This window comes from Rhamphochromis sp. 'chilingali' (assembly GCF_963969265.1).
Source record: "Rhamphochromis sp. 'chilingali' genome assembly, chromosome: 9".
Classification (NCBI taxonomy): Eukaryota; Metazoa; Chordata; class Actinopteri; order Cichliformes; family Cichlidae; genus Rhamphochromis; species Rhamphochromis sp. 'chilingali'.
Genome location: NC_137936.1, coordinates 10180031 through 10206611, shown reverse-complemented (window position 1 = coordinate 10206611; position 26581 = coordinate 10180031). Strand labels below are relative to the sequence as shown.

The following is a 26581-nucleotide window of genomic DNA, read 5'->3' as shown; positions in this document are numbered from 1 at the left end:
TGCACACTGTACTGATTTTCAAATTTCCATGTGATTAGAGAAAACACATTTATTTATTTATTTGTTCAATTATTGAATCCTTCTCCAGCTCCTCGTTGCAAAGAACTATACTGAATTATACGCTCAAACTACATCACCTGGTCTTCGCAGACTCCACCAGAGTGGAACATTAACTCAATCAATGTCAATTATTTCCCAGTCTCCATTATTGCACTGCCAGGAGTGGGCAGAATTTTAATCCCCACTCTGGAATTGCTTTAGCAACATGAGTCTTTGGGCTTTTTGTCATGATTAGAAACATGACTGAACATTAAGCCCAGTGGCATTCAACAAGTAGTGCAGGAAAAACAATAATGGGTTCGTCGCTCAACAAAGTGCAGCCTAGCAGTGGAAGCCGGTAACAGCGGCCATACATTTGCCCCGTCTAGCTTTACAGTCTTTGTTAGCAAATAGGGCCATGTGTCTACTTGTCACGTACAGCGAAGCACTACATCTTTACTGCTGTGCATAAACTGTGATTAAAATCTTACATTAGAGACAGCTGGAAACACAAGATCTTGCTTTTCACCCTCAGCTTAACCAAAGGATAGAAACCTTTATCACAGAGATACTTTGAAATAAAAGTCAAATGAAAAAAAATCTAATGAAAAAAAAGCATATCTGAGCAAAAAATAAACAAATAAAAAAATTGGATTGCAGGCTGATTGCATTTTATTGAGACCAACTCCAGATTCAAATCAGCTTATGAAATCTAAATCCTTTCAGAATATTTTTTATTAAATATAGTGAGGTTTAGCTCTCAACATTTGTAAGCCATTAAAGCTGAAAACTAAAGCAAAGCTCTGTAATCACGGTTTATTGGCTGATTAGACTGAACCAACCATGTTAATTTTCACAAGTCTGTTGCTCCAATCTTGAAATTAGACGAGCAGCAGAACATGTTACATGAAATGTTTATTGAACATCTGTTGCACGCATACTTCCACGATTTGTTTTTTTTATAACCTACTTTCTTCACAAGCACTCTACATGCAGAGCTATTAAGTCAATAAAATACATTATTTGTTGGACAATGACACAATTCTTGCAGTTGTGCCCCTGAACATCCCCACAATGGGGTTTAAATCAAACAATCATTTTGGGATTAAAGTGCAGACTTTCAGCGTTAACTCGAGGGGTTTAACAACATTTTTGTTGCATGACCTGTTTCTGAATTACAGCCATTTTTATGCACAATCCTCCCTTTTCAGAGGCTCTAAATTAATTGTACAATTGACTGATTAAGCAGTTTCATGGCCAGATGGGTCCTGCTCCCTTATTATTTCATGGCAAATGAAGCAGACATAATATCTGAAGTTGGCGCAAAGAGCCAAATTTGTATTTTATAGCTTTTTGTGGTGATTTATGTAGGAAGCTCATCATTAGGCTGATATAAAACCCCAAAATAAAATAAACCTATTCGAGAGTATCCAAACCTGGTGTATTTAAAAGGGCCTCAAAGACAACAGAAGGCAGCTGAAGTGGATGATCGCAGAATTATTTTTGTGGTCAAGAAAAAGAACTTCATAGCCTTTTATTGAGTCAAAAACACCCTTGAGGAAGCAGGTATATGATTTGTAGACTTTGATAGAAACCCCCAAGTGAGTCTCTCAGTTCTGCAAAAAAAGAAAGGTCTGTGCACAAATGAAATGAAGTTTAACTTGTATCAGAATGATGAGAGAAACAGGTCGTGATTCAAAGTGTACTGCATTACTTATCAAACATGATAAACACTGATGATGTGGCTGTTGATAGAAGTAGCAGGATAAACTGTAAAGTGTACAGGACTGTACTCTCTGCTAATGTTCACCCAAATGCTGCAAACTGTTCAGCACTTCATAGTCCAAATGGATAATGACCCAAAGCACACTGCAAAGGTAACACAACCTGAGCTTTGCAAGGCAAAGACATCGGATATTCTTGATCCGTGATCTCATGTCAACCCAAGGAGCTTTTCAGTCTCTAAATACAAAACTAAATGCAGAGACCCACAAACAAGTAAGTGAAGGTGGCTGCAGTAAAAGTCTAGCAGTGCATCTCCAGGGAGGAAACACAGTGTAGTGGTGTCCGTTGGTTCGAGACTTAAAAACAATCCTTATAGTTACAATTATGGTAGCTTGTCCAATTAATCTTGAGCCTCTGTCGCTAGGGAACTATGTACAAAAATGACTGTAACTTTTGAACAATTAATGCAAAATTCTTGTAATACCCCTTGAATTAAAGCTGAAGGTCTTCACTTCAATCACTGTTTGATTTGAAACCCAATGTAGTTATATAGAGAGGCAAAACTGCAAAAATGACATCTTTGTCCATGGCCTTTTTTGTGCCTCTAGAGGTGCAAGAGATAGACAAGAAAGAAGGAAAGAAAGAAATGTTGCTATGTTGTTCTTTGCAAGTAATAACTGCTAAAAATAATCACTGGCCAAAAGACACCCATTAAGGCAACTGACAGATTTAGTTTTCACAGCTTACAGGTGCAGCAAGTACCCATTGCTAACTGAATACAGCAGAGTAAAACGGGCCATCCAAATATAAAAGTTTACTCAAGCCCAACACCTTTCACCTTTGTTTTGTCCTGTTTTGTTCTCTTTTGTTTTTGTCAATAGTCAATCTTGTGATAATAACCCACTTCATTAGCCAGTGTAATAGAAGGTTATGACCCTGTATTTGTCTTTGCAGATTCTTATTACCTTTGTGAATGGCGAAGGATGCGGATGTCCAGCCAGGGCCAGTTTAACAGTGGTCTCCCAGATGTGTGGGTCACGGAGCCCCCGGGCTGTTACCATGAACTGGACAGGCTCTGACAGGTTGCCCACCTCCTGCTCGGCATACACAGTCCCATCGGGCCGCACGCTAAAGTTGGGGTCGCTGCTGACGAAGCCGACCTCTCTGTTGCGCTGGCAGTCCTCAAACTTTACTGCGGAGGAAAGGCAAAAGAGGTGCAGAATTAGCAAGCAGCACAGTGAGATTTACTCCAAAAAAAAGTGTTTGCCAATCCTTGACACATCTGGCAGGCTAAAGATTAACCGGCACCCATCAAGACGTATCTTGAAATATCCCTCCTGCTGTCACTTCTGATTCCCTGCTTTGACATCTTCGGCAAAACAAACTGCTTATCTGCTCCTGAACTGGAACACATGGGGAAGAGGGGAGCCTAATTCTTCTTCATATTCTTTTTCCAAACTACGCAATGTCAAAATAGCATTTCCCTCTGCTTCTACAGGGGGAAACGGGAGGATGAGGTCGAGATACATTAAGCTGACTAGACTGAGTGAAATGCTCACGTGGAGCAAGGCTCTTTAATGACATTTGGTGGGTTCTGCTTCACTGAGACAAAAGAAAGGGAGCTTATGTTTGCACGCACACGCACAAGCTACTATCCCTGCATTCAGAGTAATGTACCAATGTGCATTATGGGAGGCTGGATGGGATGTTGGGGTGTTTACATATGTAAATGCTTGGCGCAGATCAGATGGAGACACAGAGAAGAGATGCTACTGGGTTGCTGAGTGCATGTGCGGATTCTCCAGTGACAGCTGACATGAATATGCCATTATACTACACAAAACACAAAGAGAAACCAACAGACATAACAGTTTGGAAAATCCTTTCATTCCATTGCCAAATTCAATTAACACTCAAGGCACCAATTCCACTTGATTCACAGCATGATGCAATGACACCAAAAGTGAGAATGACTGATTATTATTTTCAACATGTCTATTACTTTATCACACGTGTGTGCGCGCTCTCTCACACACACACACACACACACACACACACACACACACACACACACACACACACACACACACACACACACACACACACACACACACACACACACACACACGCCATCCTTTGTCTCTCTTTACCCCCGAGTTGAAATGCATGTGCTATGATGTTATCAGCAAAACTCTGGCTGTTGATAACAAGACAAATTGATTTCATAAATCACCCAGGGAACAGATCATCTGTTATGAGCAGTGGCAGTGCGATTTCTCAAAAATCCAGCATGAAGAATTCTGCACAGCAAGCTTTTTATCAAGCCATCTATTTAATTTATCGCCCAGCATCCTGTCAAAAGCAGCTCCCAAACAACAGGCTAATAAAGCATGAGATCTACTGAGCCACTGCAGCTTAGCATCACACAAATGAGGCCGCTTGTTTTAAACCTCTGAGTAATTGCACGCGTAATGGGACGGACAGTAAACACAGTTTTGACAATGTGTGCATCTGTCTATGTTGGCAAATGCAATCCATATTTTCATTAAACAAACACACACACACACACACACACACACACACACACACACACACACACACACACACACACACACACACACACACACACACACACACACCAGTAGAGAACGTTCTTATGTGACTGATAAGCTTTGTTCGAAATGATTGCCTCGCTTTAGGGATCATTTATCAATGCAGGGGATATTTAACATCAGGTTGTGACAATATGACACAGACCTGCTTGAATTGTGCACAGATGAATTGTGATGGCAGACATGTATTATGTAAATGACTTCAATTAGCTTGAACTGAGCAGGCTAATTGTTGTCACTTAGACAGGTCTCTTGTGGTGCAGCTGGAGAAGAGAGAGGCTTAAAGACGCGAGCAGCGCAAGGCACCGCTTATGAATTTGCGCGCGTGCGTGCATGCGTGCGCTCCTGTGTGTGCGTGCACGTAGGAGTAAGTTCAAAGTGCAGCTAGTGTGAGAATGTATGTCCTCAGCTGGTGCATATATTAATTTTGATGTTAATGCAATAAAACCGCTGAGGTCTCTAAGGGTCTGCCTGAATCTGCTGCCTTTTATGCTGCTGTGGTGGTGCCAGTTGGCATGGGAACACACATGTGGTCTGTGAGGCACTGCCATTGTGGAACACTATTAGAGCTGTATCTTTGATTCTTTTTCGGGGGCATCGGGCCAGCTCTCAGTTTGCCATTCAACGCTGTGTACCCGCTTGGGGCTGGAACTATGACCCTGATTCCTGACACATCTACTAAGTGTGGAGATATTCATAAACGGTTTTCTATTCATTAAAATTCCTGTTCACAAAGCACATTCAAATCAGGTGGTGGGATCTGATCTGCCACGCTGTTAAAATAGAGATGAAAGCGGCAGCAAAGAGACAACGCTGCAACTAGATAGTGATAGTGAAACTCAGTGTGTGTGTGTGTATGTGTGGCTGAGTGAGAGAGATTGTATCATAAAAGCAGAAGGGGGAGAGGAAGATACTGTAGCATGCTAGAAAAAGGAAGATGGAGATATTTAGCAAAATAAAGAAAATAAACCCCCAGTCGGAGCAGTTTTCACAGCTCCTAAAAGAAATCGTTAGTTTTTAAGACAAAAAGAGTTAATGTTGCATGTAATTTACTTTGTCATTTTACGCTCGGAAAACAGCAGCATCCCTTTATATGAAAAATTGGACTCCAGACAAATAAATGTAAAAGAGGCTCGAGGCTGTTTTCTTAGTTTGATGACCCTGAAACACTATTAATTAAAGAAAACCTACATATTTACAGCAGACACAATCAATGCTGATTTTAGATCAGCTTATGTGGAGCACCGGGGTTGAGTGGAGGAGATAGAGGAGACGACTATAATAATGCACAACACAAATGGGCAATGACACTGATGGGTTTTGGCTAATGCACTCTGTTAGACTCTGTTGGACATCTGGTAGCGCCGCTTCAAACAGCCCCAACACAGGAGCTGCAAATCAGCGAGCAAAAGAAAACTGCAGGAAAGGGACAATTTTTGTGCCTTGCTGGTTACAGCAACAACCCTCTGAATCAAAGATCTGTTGCGTCAATTGCCCTTTTTTTCTCTCTGTGTATATGAAAGCATGTGGCCTTGTACTTTGCCTTGCTTCCCTCTACATCAGGGTGTGATAACCACAAGCCCAAGGTTGTGTATGTTTGCCATCTGTACAGTGCGTTCGCTTTTCTTTTCTTTTTCTGTTGGCTTTCTGTGTGAAAACGTTACGCCGTGCATCCCCATGTAAGCTTCTCTGAGTGCATGTGCACAAATTGTGCCTCCCGTATATTTTTAGGTCATCCACAGAGATGTTTGGCAGGCTGCTGAAGTTGGTGTCATTGTGCTCAGCTGCTTTTCTCTAGACTCGCATGGCAGAGAACATGCTGTCCAACAGAGCGGGTGCAGCACAGAAATGGGTAAAACAGAGCAGGCAAGCAGCCGTGACCACCGACCGCTGAGTCCTCCACTCAAACACTCACTCACACACACACACACACACACACACACACACACACACACACACACACACACACACACACACACACACACACACACACACACACACACACACACACACACACACAGGCACTTATGCTCTTTGTCTCTTCCTGCTTGTAGCTCTACCGCAATCCCGCAGAGGAGTCCAATCCAACTCTTGTATGGAAACATTACATGCGCATAATGCGGATGGCAGGTCACTCTGCGCATCCACATGCAACCGCCTACACCGTGTTCACCTGTCGACCGTGAATGCCTCCCCTCACATCCTGTCACCGTCTCCTCCCTCCTGCGCTCCCCTGCAGTCCAGTGTCACAGCTCCTCATTCGCCTTTTCTCATTGTTCTTATTTCCTCTTCGCTGAACCTCCTCTCACTCTTCATCCATTCTCCACTCCCTTCTTGTATTCCCCGCAGACTGAGGTACTTTCTCCCCCGACGCAACGAGGGACAGCCAGTCTGTGCCAATATCCCAGCCAGACATAAAAATGGGCACCGTGGTGGGACAGTTATTACCATTGTTAAAGTGAGCTGAGAGAATGGGGAAAGAAACAACAGAGCTAAAAGGAGGTGCAAAATAAATAAATAAATCACAATAAAGGTCGCGTCAGTGTGAATTAAGCATTTACAAACTTCATAGTTGGGTTTAGAAGTAATTATGACTTTAATGATCCTTTTCTAGAGTCTTTTATAGACGTGCCTTTATGGAAGAACCTTTATTATTCTATTGTCTATCACTGTTGCTTTTAATCTGCACGCCTCAGCCCATATGCACAGCGTTTGCTCCTGATTTGATCTGTGCTGTGCTTGTAATAAATACAGATTTGCAAGAGCATCAAAAAAATAGGCCACTGGCAACAAATGCATCGTGCATAATAGATGGGCCTGACTGCAACATACTGTAAAATACCCCAATGTACACACTTACACTTTTACCCTAAAGAAAATCTCATCTGAGACCTGAGACCTACTTGACAGTTTGGTCTGCTGTGTGTAAAGCTGGTAAACAGGCCCAGACTGAGCATATGGTTCTGCTTTTGTTAAGGTGCTGTTCATCACAGTCATGGCAGAGTGCTAAGTAAACACTCCCTCTGGTACCCCACTGTTTTCCTCAAGCCAACAGGAAAATCAACGCCACCCACTCAATTTGCAAATAACAGTATTTTTGCCAGGCTGAGGCTGTGATAGACAGGAGCACAGAGCCCACTGATAAGTAAACGAACACTGGTAAAAACACGGAACATACTGTATGTACGGAGTTGAAAAGCATGCCAACAAATAATAATTTCAGGTCAAAGAAAAAGAAGAAGACGGAGGCCTATGTAGCTTAAATTGCATGTGCTCGCTGTGAGTGATTAAATAGGCCATGCGTTTATGAGCTGAATTTCGTGACTTTTAATTTTGGCAAAAGTGCAAAACTTCATTTGAAGTGATAGCTTGATTTTTTTTTAATTGCCAGCTAAGCAAAAGGTATAAATGCTAAGATCGCTGAGCATTTGTTTTCAAGTACGCTGATAAAGCAGAGACACTTGCAATAAACTAATTACACTTTTAATGATAAACCGCGTTTGATGCGCCTCCGTGAAATGAAATTCAAGAGGCTTAAACTGCCAGCTAAGAGATTATGCCGTTAAATTCCACATAAGAATCCACTGCTGATACCAATGGCCTCAGAAGGAAAAGAAAAACACACTTCATCCCTAAAAGGTCAGCTCTCAGCACCTAAGAGAAATAGCCTTGTTTTCGGCTTGACTGCTGAGCAATTTTAATTGTTCTCATAGGGAAACTTTTATTGAAACAACCCACAGAGGTGCATGTAATCCTCCAGCATAAGTTAAATATATATATATATATACGCAAAAGAGAAAGACTGAACTACTAAGGTATTTACCTAAAAGCTAAATTATATCCATCCAGAGTAAGTTACTAGAGAAAAATCCGAGTTGTAATATTCTTTCCACCTACAAGATTCAGGGAATGAGAAAAGTTTACATCGTTCAGTGGGCGGTAAAGTATCTGCAGCGGAACCGACATGATTGGCAAGTAAAGATGCAAAATATATTTTCTGATGTGGTGATTTATCCCTAAAGTGAAGCATCTTGTACATCTGTACTCAAAAACCTGAGGCGCCCCATGCAGTACAACACAACCCTCGAAACTCTTTTTGAAATCCAGCCCACCGTGCCCCCACAGGAATGCTTATAACTAATTCAATTTACATGCTGCTGTTTTTAAAACACTGCAGGTACAATGTGACTTTCCTGCCGCAGTTGGAAATGAATTTCTCTGCCTCTGCAGTTCTCTGTTTTAACAAAAGCCCACACAGTTCCCTCTGACAGCTCGCTCTCACAAAAAGAAACCACAGCGACTCAAGTGTGTGTGTCGCGGTGTGTGCTTATGCGTGAAAGGGAGCCAGCGTGAGAGAGATAAAGAGACAGAGTGAGAGAGAAGAGGGACATCGGAGTGGGAGTGTGCGACATGAGCTCTTTGCATATACGATTATTACCGCTGATGCATAAATGGGTATGGGTGTCGTTGACTGTGTCCCGCAAAGGTGTGAAAGTGCGTGCGTGGGAAGAGCAGGTGCTGTCAACCTGTATTTGTGCCTGTGCTCATGTTTCACTCTTTAAACACGGCATCCCTGTTATCTGCTGCTGCTGCTCTTAGGGAGCTGAACCAAACCTTGTTTCATTCAGAGCACACCGTCTCATCTGCGTGGCCAAAAAATCCGCCCACGACCCCGCCCGCCCTGGTCCCTTCCCCTCTCACCACCACTACACCTTTGCTTATCTTCTGTAACCTCCCACTTCCCACAGGTGTGGAGAAACAGATGTAAAAGAAGGCCTGTCACAATACAGGCTGTGTTTTTAATGCAGCTCTGTAGGTCATGCAACCACACATCCAATCTGGGTGCTGTGTGGGCCACCTGCTCTGCGCTGTTTCAATGATGATGGAGGTTTCCTCACAGATATCTGTTTTCTCCAAACACCGCCTCGCTTGTACGTTAACATTTTGCACGGTTAGCCTCACTTTGCGATGAAGCAGAGCGGGGGCTACCCGCTTAATATCCCAGCATGTCAAAGTGCTGCTACATTCGTTGTCCGGTGAGTTTTGGCAGGGTGAACTCTGGCTAGAGCATTGAGTTTTTGCACATCCGCAGCCCTTCCTCTTATCTTTGCATTAGTCTCCTCTCATGGGCACAGGCATGAGGAGGCTTGAGGAATGAGAAAGGGGAAAAAGGCAAGATAAAGAGGGAGAGTGAGAGCAAAGCAGAGCGGATGCAATTAAAAGACTGGGTCACAGATCGCAGTGCCAGGCGTCAGTGTGATTAATACACCACCATTCAGCCCAGGAGCTTTTCTCCACTGTGGAGATGTGTGGAGACGTGTGTGTGTGTGGGGGGTTTTGTTTGTGGATTTGGTATTACCTAAGCATGCTGCAGCTAGGGGGCACCAGTAAGTCTCCAGAGGTGTACTGGGATTAACCCTTTCAATGGTTATGCCAAGATAAAAAATTAAAAATAAAAAGATGCCAAGTTGCTGGTGTCGTCAACACTGTGCCGACCGCATTCTCAAGCAGTGCATGTATATAAACCTGTACATAAACTGTTTCAGAAATCCACGATTCACCAATATTTTCTTAGCTGAAATTGTTCATTTTCTACAAACACAAGTAGAGCTACTTTTAAACTAAATACTGCTACCACTGCTAAAAATGATAGTAATTATTACTGCAATGTCCACACAGAAAGGTCCCAGCAGGCCAGTGGATTTTTAGCCATTACTGTGAGGTGATAGTGCTAACCACTGCACCATTGTGCCACCCTCTGTGGGTTCTCTCCAGGTACTCTCACAGTCCAAAGACGTGCTTATTAGGTTAATTGGCGATTCTGAATTGACCACAGGTGTGAATGTGGTTGTCTGGCTCTCTGTGTTAGAGAAACCACCACTCCCATTTCTACCCCCCACTAACCAGCAAGTCTGTCCCTACTGGGTTTCACCAGAAACAAAAAAAGGTCCAGATATTTCTGAACTGCCTAGTGATCATGGATAGTTTTAAATGCTTAGCATATTTAGACTAAACACAGAAATATAATAAGTTCTGGAAATAAATAAATAGATCGATTCCTATTTAGTAAAATTTGCTTTAGTCACTGCTGGATGTCACTTACAGTCTAATTTCTTGGCTTTATTCAAAAGATTATGGATGACACAGATGTTTAGTGGCTTTAGTGCGTTTCTTATCTTGAGCGTTACGATCAGCTTCCCCAAAAGGTTGATTCTGTTCATCTGAACTCTGAACAGAATCAACCTTTTGGGATTTACTTACCTGCATGACTGAGCATGCATCAAGATTTTAGGATCAGTGGGCACGATACACGGAGTCCAAAGTACCATCAGGGTGTACACCCCACCCCTGGCATCGTTGCCCACCTCTCAATTTTAAATACACGTAGACATTGAGGGCTAGCAGGAGGGACCATGCGCTTACCTGCTGCTCTCTGGCAGGTAGCTCCATGCCCTCCTGGGTTTTAAATGCACCTTAGAACACACATGCATCAACATTACAATGAGCGGGTGGAGGGAGGTTTGGAGTCTTCTCTCACCCCCGTTCTCTGCGACCTGCTGGAGCAGGGGGGCTAGGAGGAGGAGTTGGCCGTCCGACTGCGGTCTGGAGTGTGGAGCCTTCCTGCTGCTGCGGAGTCGGGGCGGTCTGCCTCCCCCCACCGCAGGGAAAAGGGTAACACCACCTGGGTCTGGGTGCAGTTCCCCCCTCCAGGGGCGGGGGCACCTAGACCCGGTTTGTAGAGTACGCTTGGGGAGTGTGATCGTGTGTACAACGTCTCTTTATGTCTGTCTCCACGTTGGTTGAGTGTGGAGTAAGTGCATATGAGAGCATGAGGGTGGGAATGGATGTTTGTATCTGTGTGTGCCTGTATGTCTGTGTCTATATGTCAGGTTGGGTATCAGACGCCACCTCTCTGGGGACATCTCAGGCCCTCCAAGGTTTGGAGGCCTATCTCCCCCTACCACCACTTCCCCTGCCAGTGGCGGACCCCCTCAGACATCGGTGCGTTGGTGGTTCTTTGTGTCCGGGGATGGGCGTCCAGGTACACACCGGCTCACTCCTTGGCGGCCGCTTATCGGGGCCTGGAGCCTGGGGCTCGCTCGGGCCACTTCGGAGGTGGGGTGCCCCCGGCCTCTCGGCCTGGGGCTCGGTCACTCAGGCGCAGCTGGCTGCCGGCGGAGCTCACGGGCGCGTCACTGCAACTCCCCCTGGCTTCTGCTCCGCGGCTGCTGAGTGAGCCCTCATCTGGGACTCTCCTCAGCTCTTTCTGGGACAGTGGCGCAGCTGCCCCTCTGTTGGTCTTCCTTGGTCTCTTGTGTTCTGGGGGCCTCTGGATGTCTGGAGTTTTGATCTCCTCCTTACCTGCTTCATGCCCTGGAGGACGGGGCTGTGGCCCCCCCACACCCTCTAGCAGATTATTACATGAAGGAACCTTTTAAAAAAACAAAAAACAAGCGCGTCCATGCTCACAGGTGTACACACGGGTGATCACACCCACAAACTACACCCTTTTTGGCTCCTACCTCAAAGCACACTGTGTTCTGTTGATCTTATGTGCTGCACAATAATGTTTAACATTTAGTATTTACTGTCATATTCCCATATATCATTGTGATGCTGTTTATTCTATTACTCTTGTTCTCTTCTGCTTGCTTTCTTTTTTCTTTCTCAGCAGGTGATCCAGGTGATTGATATATGCATTTTTTTTTCTCTGCCCGTTCTGTTGGTTTATGTTTTTTGCCCTTCTCCCCCGTCCCTCTTCTCAGCTGTTTCTCTTTCCCTCTTTCTTTCTCCCCTTCTTTCCCCCAGTCAAGTCTGTCCCGTATTCAGTAAGTGAAAATAAAATAAACAATAAAAGGTGAATCAAATGGACCATTACGGCAAGGCTGGGATGGTCAATTTGGTAAAGTAAATCCGTTGGGCATCTTTCTTTGCCTTTAGACAACAATTCTGATGGCAAAAGAGCCAAACGGGACAGGCAAAAAAAAAAAAAAAAAAAAAAAAAAAAAAAAAAGATTTTAGGATCAGCTACTTCTTGTCTTTCTTTGTTTTTACTGGTCTTTAATTCTTTTTCTCACATCAACTTTGATGTCTACACACACCAGGAAACACTTTTTGTGCCTTTCCTGGTTTCCTTCTTGTACTGTTTCAGTTTCTTCAGGTAGAAATTTTTTAGCGGTCAGGCGTCTAACTGAGGTTGGGCAGATGTTTAAATTTCACACTGTTGTGTTTAATGAGCACACACTATCCTCAATTTTTTATTTCTGTTTTTATTTTTTGCACACCTTTTGGCTGACCATCTCATCAGTAGCTTCCCAGTCATTTCAGATCAGACCAAGTCCATGAAATCTGTCTCCCAGTCAATCTACCCTCTGCAGAAAACTTGCATCAAGGCAACAAACAGCGCCTAAAAAATTCCCCCGATTGAGCTATTGGCCCATACCAGAGTGTTATGGTAATGAGAAATGTTCCTTTTTGAACCGCAGCAAGCTGCACAAACATATCAACCGATTCTTTCTTTTATTTCTTTCATCTAGCTCCCACTCACCAGACCTCGCCTTCAAGGCTTTCCTTTCGATTTAGCGTGAGCAGAGAAAGAGCCATATCGCTTTTAAGGAGGTGAAATGAAGAAAGTGCCTCAAGGCTACATAGCGTCTGTTATCTCCCGGTACAATATAATAATTGCACATAGCCAAAAGTAAAGGCAGTGGAACCTCAGCTGGGCCTAGTGACAAAGAAGGAAATGTGAGCAAACTAGGGGCAAGGATCACGGGGAAAGAAGAGGCTTCTGGGAAATATCAGTGCTCCTCACTCAACCGGATAACGACGATAATGAAATCCTCAAAGAAGACGTTTTGTCTTGTCTTTCTTTGTGAAATAACATCTATGTAACTGTGGCATCTCTTATCTGGTTAGTTTTAACTGGTCTTCAGCCAGTTTACCTTCAAGCACCTTTTTAAAATAAATAATATAACTACCTCTGCACAAGCCCCCACTTACCTCATCCACTCCCCACCCCCCTTTTCAGTCCCCATAGAAGCCAAAGACTCACTAGGTAATCAGCTTTTAATTCTCTACCTTTTTTTTTAACGTTCTTTCATTTTCTCTCTCTCCCTCTCATCTCTCTCTCTCTCCACCCTCAACTGCTGACTGAGGCGATCAGCAGCCATTTCTTCTCTGTGGGTCCTTTTTTCTCTCTCTCTCCATCTTTCCCCCTCTTTATTAGCATAAAAGTGTTTGCATCCTTCCCTGGTGATTGTTTAGCTGCTGTGTTCAGCATCTTGATTTGATTCCCTACAACTGCCCTAATTAGCATTACAAATATACACTTAGAAAGAAACAGAAATCTCTGTTAGGCCTGACAGACTAATTTTGGGGAATGGAGGCCAGAGGAAAAGGCAACAGTAAATTTGTGTAATAAAAGGTGTATCAGTACATCTCAATAATGAGGTGTCTCATCCAAGTCTACCGAAACTACACTTTCACCACATTTATGTAAATTAAAGGAGAAGGTGTTTCGCTTAGACTGAATAAAACAGCACATGGAGCAGCTTCCAATGGGAACGCGCTGGATGTTCAATTGTTGTTAAAAAAAAAGGGTGTAATCACAAGAAGAAACTCTGCTCTTATCTTCTCTCTGCACCCTCACTCTACAACAGATCTTGCCTTTTAAAGCAAATGATTAGACTTAAGACAGATCTCCTTCATTATCCACAGCTCTCATCCATTTCTCTCTAATCCTGTTTCCTACTCCAAAGCCCTTGGGGGCAAACGATAGGTCATGGCCAGCCATTAGTCTGCTGCTCCTGTGACCAGGGAGGAAATATTTAGACAAGGAGATCGAGACCCTTTCAAAAGTTAGCTACGCTGACTGCCATCGTAGCTGCCACGCTACGTCGTGCACTTTCTGTTAAAAGAAAGATCTTTGCCATTACAAAAGCAGGTAGCTTTCACCTCGTTCGATCTAAGGAGTGATGGAAACATAGAGCCTAAGATAATAATTGTTCAGCTACTACATGAAACTGGAGAAGGTCATTCTGTGAAAGTAAAACCTGTTTTATATTTAATAAAAACAAACAAACACCCACTTTACATCTTCCTTTTGTCTTTCCAAAGGAAAATAACTCATTGTGTCGCCTTGGTGGACCTGCTAATTTTGGCCATTTTTTCAAGAGCGATGGTATGACATGTCAGCGTTATGACAATATGGTATAACCGTGGTAGGCAGCTGTCTGTCAGCTGTGTGAATTTATATCCACACTGTGACATTTTTCAGTGCAAACAGACACTGTGAAACACCTGACACCTGCCCAACACAGGGTGGAGAAGCCAAAAATATCTATTAATTACACATGACGCAGCACGGCTTTGGAAAAGGTTTGTGAAATCGGAAAAACAAATTTTTCCCTGGCAATAGTACAGATGTCAGCTGCCTTTTTTTCAGTGGGTTTACTTGTGTTTGAAAAGCTTATGTCGATTCTGGTGCACGGGAATTGAATAATAAGTATCCTCTTGGTCAACCAGCAAACAAATGTGGTTTCTGGTTTTAACCGAGCCTGCAAAGTAAATGTCCCTGATCACAGACACGTGGACTATAAGAGCAAATTGTTGTGAGCTGGGTGCTAATGTTGTCATTATTGAGATAATTGCTTTTTCAGCCAGTAACACTGTGCCATAAGCCTCAGAGATAAAGTCAAAACAGGAATCAATGCCTTGCGCTTCAGGCTCAAAGAGAAACCATTTTACGTTTAATGTCAAACCAACAAAGCTGATTCCTCGGAACAGTGTTTCTAAAGGCATACTCGAGTGAAGACCAGTAAAGTTAACACGGAAATAAATAAACAAAAGGAATTTTAGAAAGAAAACACACAAACACAGACAGACTGTAAGTAAATCTATCAGTTAGTCAATAATCTACTTTGTTAAAGTTACAGTATTGATCTTTCTGGCATTTTGTAAGGAGAAATTAGCGTGCAATTAGTTAGTAAGACTGTGTTAGCAAACACAGCTGCCAATTGAGTGTATGCTGGGAACGCTGCTTATGAGAACAACAGAACAGCAAAAGAGCAGGAACAAAGACAATACAGCTGCTGACTGCAAAACCAGAAGCAACAGGCTGAAAGAATAAAACCACAGAAGCGAGGGAAGCTGCAGAAATGGTTGACTTTGTTTGAGGGTTTGTCACTTTGAGCGACATCGCCGTACACACTCATTTCATCCATTGTTCATATAAAATTACTATCTCGCGCTTTCAATGAAAGCCAGCAGCAAATATACAGTACGCTGCTTCGTAAATAGCGCGGTGGATGATAAAAGCAAGCATTTATGACTAACCACACTGTAGCTAAAGTATTTTATCCTGTGTAATCAACATTTGCACAGTCCCAGTTTGAGCTTGGATTTGCATATGTACTCGAATAAAAAAAAAAAAAAAGAAGCTTGAATCTTCCAGAGCACAGCCTTCCTTTAAAATTTAAGTTTCTTTCAACAGCTATTTGCTTTGAAGTCACCCTGGCCTGTTCCAGAAAACTCAATTAAAAACACGACTAATACATTTGCACCTAACATTTTCCACTTTCCTCTTTAAAACGTTTGATGTCCCCGACAGCCCAACGCTGTGCAATAAATGCGGAGATCACAGTGATAGTGACAGGAGAGTTTCAACAAGGACTCTTTCACACTCATTCATTGCTTCAAGTGAAGCTCTGACCTAAAGTGAAATTAAATAATGAAGGATATCAGTGGACTCCTATTGCGCCTTTTTTCCCCCACTAGAGAAAGTCAACATGTCTCAAAATCCCATCACAAGAATGGTACAATCCAGCCATAAAAGTACTTTTTCCCCTTAAGTCTGTACTACATTTTTCTGCTGCATGATTTATAAATAATGTAGCCAAGTGTCTTTTTTTCCTCCAGCATTTCCCATATAGGTCCCCTAGTGACAGTTATCAGAGATCTGCAGTGGTCCTCAATATGAGCATAAGAGCTGTCCCTTAGGTGGCCAGTATTAAGCCTCGTCGCTATAGATGTAGAAGGCACAATAGGAAAAAGATGAACCTCTCTTTTCAGCTATCTACTAGGGTGGAATGGGAGGTCGGTCTCCCCGGACCATGGCGCCAAAACCATTATTCTTATCACTGCAGGACAACTCGCCGCAGATCAGAAAAAAACTCGTCTGAAAGGTCAAATGAGAGTGTCTCAGTGTGTGTGTTTACCTCCTCCCCCGCCTCTCTCGCACTAGACATTTCTGTATTTCTCATTAACTGATAATACATCACTCATGACCTTGTGATAAAAAAACATTAGCTGGAGACAAGTCATTAATCATTAAAGAATCAGGCTGTTTAGGTTATCAGGTGAGAATGGGTATATGCGTTATCACACAAGTAATGGGTATAGGCTTAATTGCTCTTCTTAAGCAGCTCACCATATAGGATGTGGGCTATTCTTGCCTTGCCTGAAAGTGCTTTTGGCTGGCATCAAAAAATCTGCTTCAGGATTGGCCATTTGCAGCAGAAAAAGAGCAGCTCTACTGGTGCTTGTTGGAGAGCCAGTCATATTCCTACTTAGTTACTAACTACTCAGTTACTGCAATTAGCTTTATGGAAAATTAGGGCTGAATGTATCTGACCCACCAAGCAAAAAATCAAAAATACTGTACAATAAATCCAATACCAAAAATATAACAATAAAACTACATTTTATAAATAAGCCATCATGTGTGAGAAGTTGCTCAGCTCGCCTCCAGAGTCTGCAGCTGCGAGATGAGACTCTCTAAAGAGGCAGATGAATGACAAGAAGTACTGTTTACTTGTGCAGTGTCGAGCTTTTCAAGGACCAAATTCACAAAGCGCTTTACAATACTGAAACTGGTAAACAACAATTAAAATAGTACGAATAGATAAAGCTAAATAAAATCTAGCCTTTAGTTTCATGTGTGTCCACGGATCTTAGGTCCAGTTTGGCATGACAACCTCAAAAGCACAGACACCTTTTGTCTTTAACACAGATCAAATAGACCTCAGAGATCGATGTTTTTAGTAGCTCACTGATATATGGAGGCATTAAAAAGATACAACCAAAATTCAAAACTGGACTGTAATTTTTAAGGGGAGCCGGTGTGTCCCGCTCAGCCTGCTGACTGGATGTTTAGCCGTTCCTAAACTTTGAAAACAAGCAGGACATTTCCAATCGATCTTGGATGGAGTGTTTCTCTTGGACGGATGAAAAAAATGAAATACTAAAAGAGGTTGCCAAATATACTTTGGCATTTGTAAATGCCTGTGGGCGGCCCCGTCCAACAACAGTGTGTGTACAAAATACTGATTTTCTTTTATTGTTAAGTTCAAATATCAAAAATCTTTTTTATTCCCCTGTTTTTTTACAAAACCACCAACTCCATCACTGCTGTGCTGTTGTTGTCTTGAACGCTCACTATCAGTGGTAGTGAGCTTTCAGCATGCACCGTACTGCAAAAACACAGAAATGTCATATTTATTTATTTATTTATTAGAAATTTGTAAGTGCTGTGACATCCGAAGTAGATTTTGTAGGTTCCTGAGAGTCAGGAGCTGCACGTGCAGCATAGCTGTAAGTAGGTCATACAGTGGACATGTTTTATCTGTTTATGTTCTCTGCAGCTATAAGCCGAGTCCATTATCTGCTCCTGACTGAACCCTCAGAGTTTTACCTAGCATATCAAAGCCACTGTTTGGCTTTATTGACAATTTTCTTGAGAAATCCCGAGTATCTTTTCGCTTTAGTACATCTTCTGCCTAAGCATTCAAGAGTGCTGCTGTTTAATGGATTATCGCTCTTACAAACAAAACAAAGAAAAAACCTGTGGAGGCAGCTCTGTTTGAACATAAAAAGATGTTCACATGGGAGGCAAGGCAGTGTTGATGAACCGCAGACAGAAGCGGTCAGTCCACCAGATGAAAAATTAAATGAATGAAGCTCCATTTCCAACAGAACCGTTTACTACATTATCCAAACCGAAAAAATAAGAAAAAAATCTTGGTATTTCTTACTTGATGTGCTTGATAAAATTTTAATTTAATCCATCTCCGAAGCAGGTAACTGTTTTTTAATTTGAATTTATAAATGAAATTCTAATTTAATTTTTCACAAATTGATACATTACTCTGAAAAATTCCAGCGTGGAGTCTTCTTGATTTATTGTCGGCTTAAAAATGCTGAAAACACGTCTTCTAAAAAACAAAGAAAAGCAGCAGGACACAAGATTAGAGATTCAGAAAGCTCTAAGTAAGATATTAAGTAAAATATGTTTCAATTATCCTGGTATCATTTTCCATTAATTAAATATTGGCTATAATTACACAGAACAATAATCGTTCCTATTACAATTAATATGCACCATTCATTCTGTTGTTTGGCAACCATAAGCTGATGGCTGGTTGCCAGACTGGCAAACCACTTCTAAAATTTTACTCTGGGGCCCCTGGAGAAGTTGGATAGATTTTGTTTTCACCAGCTAAAGCTTGAGGATCTAAAACCCAACCAGCCAGAGCAGTTCTGAATACACAACACAACAGCACACTAAGGACCCGTCTCTCAAAGCAGCAAAATTAAATTAGCAGTTTAACAGCACTGAAAGCATGGAAGAATAAGGTTTCCTTTCATTTCAGTCCGTGGTCAGTTTTCTTTATTCAGCTATCATGATTATCCCATTTCCTTGCCACAGGTCTCGAGTCAAAGAAAAGCAACGCAGACTTAAAACACGGATCCAGAGGAAGCTGTTTAGAAGGCGCGGGTCTTCATTATGCTGACATACGCTGCTGTAATTATCACCTGGATAGTCTTGTTCTGTTTATCTGCCCCCCCCGTTCACCGTGTTTACAAACATTGCACATTCTCGCAAACTTTCAAGGTGAAATTAAGTGCTGCAATAATACAACAATATCAAGCAATAATTGTAAGTGTGAAAAGTATATTTAGACTTGCAAATCACTATGTAAACGAGGTCTGCGGTGGAGGAGTCAGCCGTACAGCAATCACAGCTTCGGGCTTTAAAATACCAAATTAATTGCTGAGCTTTACTTTCATGCCAAATCCAAACTGAGTTTGACTCTCTTGCCAGCATCTATTTGTCAGTGTAGGTGTTAAACTTTCCAAATGATGAACGTCTCAGACGCAGAGCCTATCTGAGCTGACCAAACAGCGTTGTGTTATGCGCTGTAACTCACTAACCTATAACGTATGTCTGAATTTGGGATGTCTGCTTCGCGTAAATCTCGCCGGCGTGCTGCAGGCGCAGAGGTGACAGAGAGGCAGATGAGGACATCCAGTGCAGTATGAAGGATGGTGGCAGCCGTTCCCCCAGGCCACAGTGATGGCACTACATCGATCCAGCCACTCCGGAGCCTGAAGTGCAGAGCCTTTTGGCTTTGTCAGCACTGTTCAGCTCAGCGACGCTACAACTCCCCTGATCGCTGTCAGAGACCCAGGAGAAAAAGCCCAGGGAATGGCAAGAGAAAATGCTGATGTATCTGGAGTGGGGCAGGTGGCGCAGGACGGGCTCCATAACTGCTAAGCATTCAACGTGCAGTACTTCTTTATAAATTCCTACCTGTTAGAGAGTCAGGATAATTAATGTTTACTGTTGGGAAGGGGGAAAGCGGGAAAACAGAGGGTTCCTTCTTCATCTACCTCTAAACAGAAGCACCTGTTTCTCCTACTCAGCCTGCCAAATGCTCCTCCAGGAAACTTAATTCTACTGATCCACTTTATATTTACTCACATGGAGGTGTGCCGGCACCACTGAAGGTATGCGTGCGTGTTATCCTCTTTGTCTCTATTTTATATCTTGTGCCACTGATCTTTCAATTCACTTTAGAGACTTTATGCTTTCGCTTTTTTTTCTCCTTTGCTGAAGGAGTCAATGTAGGCCAGATTTTGGTCTTTCAGCCTTCTGGTTCATTGTTAACTCTTTTTAAAGTTTGCCTGGATCTGAGTCATAGCACAGACACACAGGAAACCTTGGTAATGAAGAGACCTTGACATGCACAGGTCGAGAAATTCAATAAAGATGTAGACAAATGTTTTAAAAATCAAGTCTGGGACATTTTGATTTGGGCGGCCACGGCGAGGAAGAGATTTAAAAATGACCTCATGATCAATAATACGGGAACACAACAAGCAGGCAGTTGTCGAAAACAGTGAAAAGCACACTTTCACATTTTGGGAAATGTACTTCTCTTTTCTGTTCAGGGTTAAATAGCTAAATAAGTGCTTGTATTTAGTTTGCATAAGAATTGGAAAACACATTGAAACAGGTAGAGAAAAACAAACACAGCAGCATCGTGTTTAAAGCTTGCTAATTAACACTTTCTATTAATACAAATGCTGTCATGCAAAGGTTTATGTGATATAATTTCCTGTTTTTAGTAACTGTTGCTTTTATACTTTTCACAAACAAAGTAAAATATGCTGGATAATAAGCGGTACAGGTGCCTGCAGATTCTGCCGCCTTTGGGCAGAAACAGCCGATTCCCTGTTGTTGGTTCCCATTCCAGTGCTTAAGCAAGCTAACTGGGCACTAGTTGTTGGTTTATATTTACCATTCGAAAATGAGAGTAACACTAGTCCTCTAGCTTATGAATCTATGCAAAACACATAGCTTTCTTGGCTACTTTTCATAAACATTATGTATCTGTCCAGTCATCCATTCATTCTCTCCCGGTTATCCAAACCAGAGAGGATGGAGTCTATCAGGAAGAGGTAGAGTACACCCTGGACAGTCACAAGTCTAAGGACTAAGGGCTGCTTTAGACCTCTGCGGGGAATCTTCCTAGGGTTTGTGACACAACCAACAAAACTGACACAAATTGTTGCCAGCATATATTCTTGTGTTAGTGCATTATGTGTTAATTACCTGTTGTGAACTTGGTGTTTTAAATAAAAAAAAATACAACAAATAAATCCAGGGACTTTTTTCCCTCTTGGGTTGCCTCTTTGAAAAATAAAAATAAAACTGACCACAGCAGCAACAAATATATTTGTCCTTCAAGTATTGAACATTCCAATAGTTCCTGCGATCTCTCTTCAGGAATCTGCTGATGTTTGTAAGTCCTTTAGTCGATCAGATCTATGATTATTTTTCCTTGTATTAAGATATTATTCTCTGACAAATTCAAAATCTGTGGTGAAAAAGTGGCCGGAAATACACAGGAGGAATTGACTGTATTGAGCAGAATAATGGTTTGCGTGAAGAGAAATATTCACATCTACGGCCAGTTTAGAATCATATTAAACCAACATGCCCACACAGTAGAGCAGGGCAATATGGCCAAAAATATTTATCACGATATATATTTGAAAATTTGCGATAACGATATAACTGACGATATAATTGACGCACGACAAAATACTTTACAACTCCAAAACTTTATTGGTGCAAAAAAAAAAAAAAACTCAATTTCTTTGCACTTAAACGAGCAGCTGTTTTTTATGTGCATTAAAGCCATATAAAAATGTAACAGTGCAAATGCAAATTCCTTGCTGACAGTTTAACCAAAAAGGCATTTCCAATGGAAAAGGGCTGACATATCCTGAGCAGAACCATGTATAATATCCACAAAAGTTAAAAAGAGGTGCTTTGCAACATGAAACTGCAGTGTGCCAAATAAATAAGTCAAATACATTTTTTTCGGACCATAAGGTGCACGGGATTATAAGGTACATTAAGCGAAACAAAACAGTCAGTTGCTTCCTCCACTTCTGTACCATTGATGCATTAATGCTGAATTCCCTCGCAGCTGCTCTATTCCCATGTTCTACTGCCCGATACTGATAGCCGAGTTTAAAATATGCTTTATACGCATGTCTCTTAACAGGTGCCATTTTGGGTCCTTATACACACACAATACGGTAATATTATGTTGACGTATCACTCTGTGAGGCTCCTGACTACAGTATCCATAATGCTCCGTCAATCCAGGAAGCGGCGCGGCTTCGTAGCTTACCAAAGTTGTAGTAAAACATTTTTGGACAGATTTTTGAGCGCCGTATACCACATAAATTTGGTTTGAGGTCAGTAAGCACAACCAGAATTCATACATACGGCGCACCAGATTATAAGGTGCAGTGTCGATTTTTAAAGAAAGTAAAAGGCTTTTAAGAGCGCCTTATAGTCCAAAAAAAATATGGTAATAACGACGGCCCGCTTGCATGTTCTACAAAAAAAACCCAAAAAACTTTGGTGGCTATCTGACGGACAAAAACCAAACCAGTTCCACACCACTGAAGTTGCACCATTTTTACAAACCAATTCTGGTTCATCTGTTTCATTCACCGACCTGCTTTCGCCCTTCTCATCCTCCGTCGCCGCCATGCTTTTCCCGCCATGTGCGTATGAAAACAAAGGCACTGCGCATGCGTGTTTTACCCATATTCTATCGCAATATTTCATTTTCTTATCATTGCCTAACATTATACCGGTATTACCGTTACCACACAGCCACAAAGAGAAAATGCAAACTCCACACAAAAAGACCCCAAACACTGATTCGATGCTGCTGGTCAGACTCACAACCTTCTTGTTGTGAGGTTATGGTGCTAACCAACGCTCCACTGTGCTGCCCTCATCTGAGCGATACGTATACGATCAGAGGATTTTTTCCTCCAACAAATGCAGCACAGGAGTTTGGGACCGGCGCCTCGATAGACCCCCATTAGCTTTTGACACATCTCTTCTCACTTCCAATCAGACAATGAAGGAATAAGCCTCCAGGAAAAAACGTTTACAGTATTGCAAAAAAATGAAATCAAATGATGCTGCCAGGAATTGTAAAACTGAACTTAAGCTTTCTGCTGCGCACAGAAGAAAAAGGCTGTCTTTCACCCCGTAACTATGTGTGTGTTCAGCAATAACAGAGCAGTGAAATCCATTAGGTGCTATTGCAATGCTGGCATAGTAACTGTTTAGGTGGGATAAGCAAATTCCTGCACACAGGCAAATTTGCAAGGTTGTCAGATGTGAAGAGATGACAAATATTCATCTCTTCACTTGAATGTCAACATAATCAAGTCGGCTTGTTTTAGGCTGAAGAGAAATTTGGATTTTCCCGGGGGGACCTGCAGAATGATGACACGGATATCATGTAAAGAAGCCTATCGCTCCCACCAACCTGACCCACAGTTTTTCTGCTCTAAAACTGCCAACGCAAAAGTCAAAATCTTTGCTATATTATGTGATTTACAGTACACGAGTTGATAAAGTGTTCATAAAGGTTTAGAGACATCATATGATGGAAAAAAAATGGGATGACATGACATTTGTCTCTGTTGTAGAGGGAGAGGGGGGGAAATACAATTCTGACTATTTCGCATGAAAAGCTTGCTGGGAAATGTCAAGCTGACTGTCATTAAAGACTCAGTGACATTTTTATTCCATCTTTTAAAGCTATGATTCCATCTCTGCCAACAGAGGCAGTAATCTGCTGCTCCCCAACAGACAGACGTCAGACAGATTAACTCAATTACTCTTTGACTTGAGTGAATGAAGGAAACAATACATTTCTCATTTAAGCTTAATCCTGTGTGGGAGCAGCGGAGGAGGAATATAGCAGGTGGAGGAAAGGCAGAGACGGGGAGGAAGGCGGGAGCGCATGGGGCTTAAAAATGAATTCGGAGACAGCCGGCGTGTTTGGTCATTTTTTTCATGCTCTTGCTTAGTTGGCAAGCGGCAGAGGGAGAGAGAGACGGCAGAGGCAAAGATGGAGAGGAGGAGAGACGGCGAGCGATGGAGAGATAGACATGATGGAGTGACAGACAGGGAGACAGTCAGGCGCGGGGAAGAGAAATGAGAGAGACAGAATGGGGTTTACAGCTTCAATATGTCAGAGTTAGTTTGCGGTATGAAGCAAAAAAAGAAAAAGAAATAGTCAACCAATTTCCACCGTGCTGACACACCCGAACTAATACCCTGCACGGGGCATTACAGTCAGCCTTGTGTATGAAACACGGTGTGACACATGAGGTCTCTGTATTGTCTGCAGCATCTGTTGCAGGGGCACAGATGGCAATGGCCATCCTCGCCGCTGCTCCGCCAAGCTCCTGCCTCATGGGAGAAGTGGTCTGTGATGACGTTTTACTGACAGTGCGGGGGTCATCTGGCAACACATGACACAGGGTGTGTGTATCTGTGTGTGTGTGTCTGTGTGGGGAGGGGCATTTGCGATGTGAAGGATGGATATTTGTACGGTGTGTATGAAAAGGTCAGGTCTGGGCGCTTACTGTGGCAGCAACATCATTGAAACCCCGGGGCGGCAGCAGCGGTGAAACCCGGGATCCTCAACAAAGCTCTGTCAAGGCTGCAGGAGAAAGCTGTCAGTGCAGACGCCTAAACCTTTACCACCCTTCCCTCTGCCTCACACTCACTCTCGCCTCGCTCTGACTCATTGTGTCAGCTCTTCAAACTCTCTCCATTCTCTCCTGCCTTAAGCGAGACGCGGAGAGCAAAGGGAAGAATGAGTCCATCTTTGGCTGCTGTAAACAAAAAAAAAAACAACAACAAAAAAAACAGGAGCACTCTTTGTGGTGTGTGAATTTTCCCCGTCTCCTGTCTGCATGCCAAGTCAAACTTCCCCTCTGTTCCTCACACGCGCGCGAGAAGGAATTCTTTTGCCCCATTTTCCTCAATTACTGGCCCCTTCGATTACTCACAGATAAAAATAAATTGAAGGAGGTGGAGATAATGAAAGCACGGTGAGAACAAGGCAAAGACAGTGATCTAGGAATATTGAAATTGACTTGAGCGGCTCCGGTGCTTTTTCTGCTCCTCTATTCTGAATGGTGATAAAGGCTCATTAAAAATTCAGGGCTCTACTATCAAAAGAGCAGACGTCGGCATTTGGCCGGAGTGGGAGACAGCCGACGGTGTCTGGACTTGTCTGTTGGTTTTGCTGTATAGGATCAGGTCTGTTTCTGTAGATTTGGACTTTTGCAAATCCAAACCGATTTTTGGACTAAACAAAAAAGGATTAAGTTGTCATTCAAACACTTTAGTTCACAAATGTCGAACACGCAACAAAACCAAGCACAAACTGATATCTCCATGTTGATTTGATTAATGCTTCATTAGGACTAAACTCCACTGTGATGTCACAATTTTGCGACTTAGTATAAAAGGGCTCAATCAAGTAGTTTAGTTACAAAAACCTAACACAAACAGCACCTCTCAAAAATAATGTGTAAACATGTAATATATATGTTTATAGAGTACACAGTTTTACCCATTTGTCCACCATTAACCTGCACCCACATGTACTTTTGTCAGTCTTCACACAACCTCTGTTGACTTACACATAACGTTGATGCTACATGCAAGGCAGAGGATCACCAGTGTTACTGCAGTTCCTCCTGGGGGAGACATAAGTGCCTGAACCAGACTTTATGGCAAACCATTCAGCATTTAGCAGTAAACCCCCAAAACGTGAACGTCATGGTGGCAGTTCAGAGAAGTCATTGGACGGACAATCTTATTGGGTCCTCGGAAACTATAAAAGATTGAACAACAGTTAGAAAATATTTCTCCAAATGAAGTTGAACACTTCTAACTGCAGATCAGGACAACGGCAAATGCATGATTATTTTTGGCCATGCTTTCAAAATCTAATAGAAATAAACATCAGATCAATGGTTTACATATCATAAAAGAAAACTTCACCAAATCTCCAATATTTGTAAAAGTGACAGCTGATAGAGATTTACACATACCGTTCTGCTCTGTCAGCACTCTACTAAAGCAAAAAAAATAAAATGGTGTTTCATACGCAGACTGTTGCAATCATGAATTCAATTAATGACCACAAGAGGCCATGATGCATTCAGTGCATAGAGGACGTCTCGTATTTATTTCGCTTCACTGTTTAAACTCTTTCCAAACTTCTGAGGCTGCATTTATCTTCTATTCATGTGAAACTATTCAAGAGTTGTGGCAAGATTATTCAGTCGCATCAAAGATCAAAATATCATGCAGCTTATTATTCTATAGCCATGAATTAACCATTATTAACTACTTAATGTATCCATTATACTGTTGGTATACTATAGTACTAGTAGTGAGCATTGGGTGTAGCCACCCTGTAGTGTCTACAGTAGGTGTACATGTTACTAGTTCCTACATAAATCTTTAAATATCCTTTTTTCCACTTTTCTTTGACAGTTTTCTTTTTCAATATGAT

At 42.3% G+C, this 26581-nt stretch overlaps 1 protein-coding gene across 3 annotated transcripts in view; it reads right to left on the bottom strand.

The window, feature by feature from the left end:
• Positions 1 to 26581, bottom strand: part of cdh4 (cadherin 4, type 1, R-cadherin (retinal)) — a 228921-nt gene that overhangs the window by 83464 nt on the left and 118876 nt on the right. For all 3 annotated transcript variants that reach the window (XM_080892245.1, XM_080892246.1, XM_080892247.1), the window contains one exon: positions 2730 to 2956. In XM_080892245.1, coding sequence (XP_080748371.1) covers positions 2730 to 2956 — 227 coding nt within the window. The remainder of the gene's footprint in view (positions 1 to 2729; positions 2957 to 26581) is intronic.